The 7,792-nt window shown below is 44.9% G+C and overlaps 1 protein-coding gene across 1 annotated transcript in view; it reads left to right on the top strand.

Annotated features, from left to right (window-relative positions):
- Window positions 1-378: 378 nt before the first annotated feature.
- SKIL (SKI like proto-oncogene) overlaps window positions 379-7,792 on the top strand; it is a 29,700-nt gene continuing 22,286 nt past the window's right edge. The window contains exons 1-2 of the mRNA XM_030575173.1: window positions 379-489; window positions 2,042-4,026. Coding sequence (XP_030431033.1) covers window positions 2,920-4,026 — 1,107 coding nt within the window. The 5' untranslated portion in view covers window positions 379-489; window positions 2,042-2,919. The remainder of the gene's footprint in view (window positions 490-2,041; window positions 4,027-7,792) is intronic.

Genomic DNA, 7,792 nt, shown 5'->3' with positions numbered 1-7,792 from the left:
GCTGGGGGGGTCCCCGTGGGAATCTTTCTCGGAAGGGGCGGGGTCTCGGGGGAGGGGGTGCCCCCAGGAGCGCTGAGGTCACTCAGGGAAGGGGGCTCGCTCTCTGTGAAGGAGGGGGGTAATCTGTGTCACTCACGGAAGAGGGGTGGGTCCCTGGGGGAGCGTGGGGTGCTCTCCGGGGAGGGCGCGTAGGAGTGCCCGTGGGGAAAGCGCTGCGCACTGGGACTGGGGCGGGAGCGCTCGGTGTGGAGACGAGGGAGGAGGGGCTCTCTACATGACGCCAGCTTTTCGCTGTGGGGGAGGGGGAGCAGCTCGCAGCCGCCGCGGCGCTACCCCAGACAGGAGGCGGGGCTGGAGGCGGGGGCGCGCGCCCGCCCGCCCGCCGGGTTGGTGCCCGCGCGCCGCCGTCTCCGCAGTGAGGTCACGGGTGGGCGGCGCGTGCGCGGCTTCTGCTCCACTGTTGGGGTGTCGGAGACCCCACGATGCAGGGTGAGCAGCCGGGCGGCGGGATCAGGGGACCTGCTACAGACGCGGCGGGCAGAGCGCCCTGGGAGTGGCGGGAGGGCGGATAGGGGGAGTGTGCGCGGCGGAGAGGGGGAGGGGGTAAATCCAGGGGACTGTGGAGAGGAGCCGATTATGCCTGCGGTGGGGGAGTGTCTGGGGGGATGGGGGTTTAGTCCATAGGCGTCTGTGGGGGCAGGAGCATTATCGCTAAGCTGGGGGAGTGTCTGTGGGGGATGGGGCTTAGTGGGGGAGGGGTGTTATTTCGTGGTTGAGTGTGCGTTCGGGGGAGGGGGGCCCCATAAGGAGGGGAGTCATAATGTGGGGAGTCGCTGAATGAAGGGAATTATTCCTGGTTAGGAGGGTGGGTTTGTGTGTGGATGGGGCCGAGGAGAAGTTGTGTGTGACGTGTGCCGTTGAGAGGTGGGAATCGGGGCTACGCGAGAATTGTCAGGGGGTTGGAAGAGTCAGTGGTAGGTCTGAATGCAGGATCACTTCAGTATTTGGGATGTCTGTGAAAGGAAGGAGGAAAGGGTAAGTCCTGTGTTTGATGCAGTCCAGTCAGAGGAGAGCCTGGGTAATGGTTGAGTGAGTGATGTAGACTGAGGTGGAGGTGAGTCATGGACGGGAGGGGCAGGCTAGTCTGGGTGGAGCGTGAGAGAGACAGGATGGTGGTGAATGTTAGGGTTATTCCAGGAAGGGTCAGTGTGTCAGGGGAAACCATCGGGGAGGTAATCTCTGGGAAAATATAGCACATGTGAGCTGTGGAAAAACACATAGGTATAGAGGTTGGCTGAGAGGAAGCAGTAGTGGTGAGTGTTGCATGGCGTTTGGTGTGGAAAAGGGTGTAGGCTGTTTCAGTTTAGTTATGTTGGATTTGTTTGGATAGTACTGAATATAAAAAGTGTGTGAACTGAGGTTATAAGAAAATATCTTCATTTTATGAACATATTCAAGGAAGGAGGGGCTGGTTAGTTGTCCCCTTTCCCTGTGTTAATCTTCTCTTATTTTACAGTGTATGGAAGAGAGATGTGGGGTAGTTCAGTGGTTTGAGCATTGGCCTGCTTAAACCCAGGGTTGTGAGTTCAGTCCTGGAGGGGGACATTTAGGGATCTGGGGCAAAAATTTGTCTGGGGATTGGTCCTGCTTTGAGCAGGGCATTGGACTAGATGATCTCCTGAGGTCCCTTCCAACCCTGATGGCCTATGATTCTATGTGGTAATCCCTTTTTTTCTGGATTCTGTCTCTGGGCTTTACAGATCTTGAATGGGGCAAGGGAATAGGTGATTTCCCCTCTGCATTCCCTTTGCCACGTTTGCAGCACTCTGAGTTACATTGCTGCTGCAAGGTTTATGCAGCTACCATAATAGAGTTTATGATTTTAAATCAAAGCTCTCTGCAAATTAGTTAGTTATTTAGGAAACATATCCCTACCTTGCTATACTGAATCCATTTAAAAATTGAGAGACTGTTTTAGATAAAGATTGTACTCTTCAAATAAATTCAAATGATGATTACTGAACTTTTCCTCTTTTTACAGGTTATATAAAAGGATTGACAGAGATTTCTATTACTAGCCCAAAAATTGAATCTTGCCGGTGGCCTGGATCTTATTTTCATTGCCAATAATTTGGGGTAGGAAAACTGATACATGCTAGGGTAATTTTTACTGATGCTGACACTATAGGGATGTTTAGTTTCCACCAGCAACCCTGGATCAGCCTTTAATTTGTGGATTTATCACTGAATTACAATAATAAATTTCTCCACCACTGGAGGTGTTATTTAAACTTGGCTGCACAATAAATAAAGCAACTAAGCTCTGTGCTCGATCCTGTGAGTTGAAAGGGATGTGCTGCATAAAGTATACCCACAACTGAAATTATCTTTTGGAAGATTTGCATTAACACTAGCACTGCTCAGTGAGAACAAGTGATAATTCTTGTATTTAATACTTAAATGCAAGCATATATGTGAAAAGCCAGTATGTTTTTTTAAAAGAAAAACGTGATCAAAACCAGACTTTTTTTGCACCAAACTGCAATTTTTCTACTAGATTAATTCATTAGAATGATCTATAAATAGTGGTGTAGGGGTATGAAATTATAATCTTTTGTATGCACGTTGTGCTGTTCATTCAATAAAAGAGAACTGAACAATATTTTTAAACCCAAAATAAAACTCTTGTTAACCCTTCCACCCTTGACTTTGATGCTGCTACATGCAAAGCGGATTACATTTGTAACTCTTGAGGTCAAAGGAATAAATCCTCACTTTAAGGAGGTGGCACAACATTTGCTGGGTGTGGGATAATTAAAATAGTTGGAAATTGGCATGTTTTTAAGAAAAACAAAACAAACACATAACTAGGAAAATGCACATTTCAAACTTATTTATTTAAAATTCTGCAGTTCAGTGATGGAAAGTCCACAAACAGATTTCTCTGTAAGTCCAGGTTCTGAGCAAAAAGAGAGTAAGGTCCAAGAAGATGGCAGTCCACCAGTAAAAAAAGTAATGACAGAAAAGCATGTCAATAGCAAAGTACAAGCTGTAGTAAATAAATTGCCAACAATAAAGAAGGAAAATGTGGATGAATATGAAGAAACTCCCATGGAGTCTGATGGAGAAAACGCCAAACCAAACAGTACTACATTATCTGAGTCTTTGAATTTAAATCCTGGTTTGAAACACACATTGGCACAGTTCCATTTAAGCAGCCAAAGTTCACTGGGTGGCCCAGCGGCTTTTTCAGCTCGTTATTCCCAAGAAAGCATGTCACCTACTGTCTTCGTGCCTCTTCCATCACCACAGATTCTTCCTAGTCCACTGCTTGTTCCTTCAGACAGTTCCACTGAGCTCACTCAGAGTATATTGGAGGGAGAATCTATTTCTTGTTTTAAAGTTGGAGGGGAAAAGAGACTCTGTTTGCCTCAAGTGTTGAATTCAGTGCTCCGAGACTTTTCACTACAGCAAATTAATACAGTGTGCGATGAACTGTATATATACTGCTCGAGGTGCACTTCCGACCAGCTTCATATCCTGAAGGTTTTGGGAATCCTTCCATTTAATGCCCCATCCTGTGGGTTGATCACACTGACTGATGCTCAAAGACTATGCAATGCTTTACTACGTCCTCGCACTTTTCCTCAAAATGGCACTCTGCTTCCTGCAAAAAACACATTGGTCCAATTGAAAGAAACTGGCAGTGCCTTTGAAGTAGAGCATGAATGCTTGGGCAAGTGCCAGGGTTTGTTTGCACCTCAATTTTATATTCAGCCGGACGCTCCGTGTATCCAGTGTTTGGAGTGCTATGGAATGTTTTCACCCCAGACATTTGTGATGCATTCACATAGATCTCCTGACAAGAGGACCTGCCACTGGGGCTTTGAATCAGCCAAATGGCATTGTTATCTTCATGTTAACCAAAAATATTTAGGCACTTCAGAGGAGAGAAAACTGAAGCATCTTTTGGAGGAAATGAAGGAGAAGTTTAGCATGAAAAATCAGAAAAGAATTCAATCCAAAGTAAGTTAAACTACTCTTGAAAAACTTGTGGATCAAAGATGAAATATTTATTTTTAAAAGTATGTTCATTTTTATCAATATGAATAGGTATCAAACCAAGCATAAGTTAAGTCCATTATAAATCTTCAATACAGATAATACAAAGCAGTAATGAGTATTCCTTTCATGTTGGAGTTTTTATGGTGGTAGTCTAAAAGCTAGGTTTCTTTTTCTTTAAACAGGCAAAATCTAGGCACTTTAGAGCCATCATGAAAACACTGTGCAACTTTTCTCGTTTCTCTTATCAATTTTGTGTGATATTGTGTGCGCCATGGCTAAGCAAAGCATGAGGGAGCCTAAGAACGGAGCGTCAGCCTTAATTCTGGGTTTTTTTCAGTTAAAGCGAGTTTATTAGCTTGTCAAACACCCAATAATACGTCATGATTTTTCAATTAATGTAATGGTGCATTGATAAGATACTATTTAAAAATGGAAGACTCTGTTAATGTGTTTTTTTTCTTTTTTTTCTTTTCCTTATACAGGTTATATATAACAGAGATACCATAAATGGTTTTTAAAGCAATCTAACTAACAGTTCTTTATGACAGCACATTGACATACTATGGAGGGCCTTGTAATAAAAATATGCAAATAATATTGCTATATGTCTATACATTGCTTCACAAACATAAAACTGGTTTGTGCCCAAAGAGCTCATAATCTGAATAATAAGACAAACATTATCCAAAATATTAAACAGTCCTAGTGAAGGCATTATTAGTGCTTAAAGAAGTGGGTTATAAGAGATTTTGGAGGAGAAGTGAGGGTAAGTGATGGGTGAAGAGAGGAGATTGTTTGAGGCACTGGTTGCCTTGATGTTTGTGTGCAACTACACCTTTACCCTGACACAATGCGGTCCGATATAACACAAATTCGGATATAACGCGGTAAAGCAGCGCACCAGGGGCCGAGGCTGCTTTACCGCATTATATCTGAATTTGTGTTACCGTACGCAGTTCCTCTGCACCCTCACCCTTTACTTGCTGCAGCCCTCCCTGGGGCCCCGCCGCCCCAGCTCACCTCCGCTCCATCTCCTCCCACGAGTGTGCCACTTCTCCCCCCTCCCTCCAATGGTTGCTGCGCCAATCAGCTGTTTCGCCTGGCAAGCCAGGGAGGGAGGAAAAGCGGCGCTGAGCGGTGTGCTCGTGGGGGAAGGAGGTGAGCTGGGCCAGGGAGCAGTTCCTCTGCGCCCCCCCCCTTACCTGCTGCAGTCTCCCTGCCCCAGCTTACCTCCACTCTGTCTCCTCCTATGAGCGCGCCACACAGCTCTGCTTCTCCCTCCCAGGCTTGCCGCATAAAGCAGCTGATTGGCATGGCAAGCCAAGGGGTGGGGTGGGGGGTGGAATATGGAGCTGTGGTGTGCTCGTGGGAGGAGATGGCGTGGAGGTGAGCTGGGGCGGGAGGCCTTGGGGAGGGCCGAAGCACATAACAGGGAGAAGGAGGGCAGAGGAACTGCTCCCTGCTCCAGCTCATGTCCGCCGTGCCCCCCCCCCCCCCCCCCGCTTGCCAGGCCAAACAGCTGATTGGCGTGGCAAGCCGGGGGAGGGGGAGAGAAGCTGTAACATGGTCTCACGATGTAATGTGGTCTCACCTATAACACGGTGAGATTTTTTGGCTCCCGAGGACCACGTTACATCAGAGTAGAGGTGTATTCATTTCTCTGTAGAGAGAGTTTAAACGTTGAGGTTTTGAAATGCTTCCCTCTTCCTGTTGGGTTATATTGTGTTCTTTGAAGCATTTGCCTGTCCATTTTCAAGCTATAGGCCTGATCACACACCCATTGAAGGAGGTGTAAGTTTTTCCATCCAATTCAATGGGAGCAGCAGCTGGCCATGAACGTTACAGGTAGTTGGCAACCCTTGGAATCAAGTCCTGAGAAACCATCAGGGCAGGGACCCAGGGGCTGCGCACTTTACAACAGTAATGTAACAGTTATTAATAGGCCCATAGAAAATTTTAACATTTTAACATTATAGCATGCCTGTAACACATCCTCCTTCCACACGTACAATTATTACTAGTGTGCACAGATGTTCATTGTATGGTTGGTGGTGTGCTTGCTCCTAGAATGATTAACCACTACATCAGTCTGTCATTGCAGTGCCACACACTGGTATAGTAGCTGCAAAAGTACAAATATTCTTTCTGTGCTTTCTACCTCTCAGTGACAGTTTTGACAGTCAAAAGCACTGGCTCTGTCACTTTTCAAGCTGGTTGGATGCAGGCCCAAAAGTAACAAGGGCTATGTTCAGGTGGTCTCTGCTGGGTCTAGTCCATGAAATTGCCAGCTCAGAGCATGTCTGTGGGCGGCAGAGGCAGTATTCAGTTTGTGTTTTCTTTTCTTGTTCGCCTTACAGAACTCTTCTCCCCCTCCCCCCAGCAATAGAGGACATGGAAATAAAATGATAAATACAATTTTATGATAACTTTGGACTGCCTCACTCCTATTTCTTGCTGCTAAAGGGAAACAAAAGAGAATGAAACGTATAAGGCACCTGCAGAACAGGAAAACAATAAGAAACTCAATTTAAAAATTACTGAATAAAGAATTGAAAGTAATAAAATCAAGCTCCTTGAGCACTGCCACTTCCAGACCTCAAGTTGACTCACTTTTCTTCTGAACTTTTCACTCTCCAGATTCATTCCCCTCACAATACAAGTATGCTTTGATCTCATCTGTCTTAAAAAATAAAACACCCTCGACCTAAACAGTTTCACCAACATTATTTCCCTTTCCCCCTTCACCTCCAAGCTAACTGAATTGACTGTCTACAGCTGATGTATTGATTTTCTCTCATTCAGCTCAGTTCTTGACTCTCAACAATCCAATTTCAACTCTCTCCATTCCATTGAAACTGGTCTCACTAAACTCTCTAATGATCTTTTCAATGGCACGTCTACACTGCAAGTGCTGCAATAGCACAGCTGCGGTACAACAGGTATGGTGCTGTAGCATAGATATTTGCTATAGCAATGGAAAGGGCCCTCCGAGATATATATTGGGACCCCTGCTGTTCAGCATAAATTATCTGGAAAAGGGGATGAACAGTGAGGTGGCAGAATTTGCAGGTGATACAAAATTATTCAAGATTGATAAGTCAAAAGCTGACTAAAGATCCCACTAAACTGGGTGACAAAATGTCAGAAGAAATTCAGTGTTGATAAATGCAAAGTAATACACATTAGAAAAAGTACTCAGCTATACATACAAAATGTTGAGCTCTAAATTAGCTGTTACCACTCATCAAAGATATCTTGCAGCCATTGTGGATAGGTCCCTGAAAAGATCTGCTAAATGTGCAGTGGCAGTCAAAAAAGCTAACAATGTTAGGAAAGGGGTAGATAGTAAGACAAAATAGAATAAGACAAAATATCATAATGCCACTATATAAATCTGTGGTACACCCACGCCTTATATGCTGCATGTAGTTCTGGTCCCCCATCTGAAAAAAGGTATATTAGAAGTGGAAAAGTTTCAGAGACGTGCTATGAAAATGATTAGGCTGTGGAACAGTTTCACTATGAGGAGGGAGAAAAAAGACTGGGACTGTTTATCATAGAAAAGAGACAACTAAAGGGAGGTATGATAGAGGTCTATAAAATGATGAATGGTATGGAGAAAGTGATTAGGGAAGTGTTATTTACCCTTTCACATAACACATGAATTAGTGGTTGTCCAATGAAATTAATACAATTTAAAACAAAAGGAAATATTTCTTCACACATT

The sequence above is a fragment of the Gopherus evgoodei genome, chromosome 9 (genome assembly GCF_007399415.2).
Source record: "Gopherus evgoodei ecotype Sinaloan lineage chromosome 9, rGopEvg1_v1.p, whole genome shotgun sequence".
Lineage (NCBI taxonomy): Eukaryota > Metazoa > Chordata > Testudines > Testudinidae > Gopherus > Gopherus evgoodei.
The sequence above is the reverse complement of the archived record's forward strand: the minus strand, read 5'-3'. Positions and strand labels throughout refer to the sequence as shown.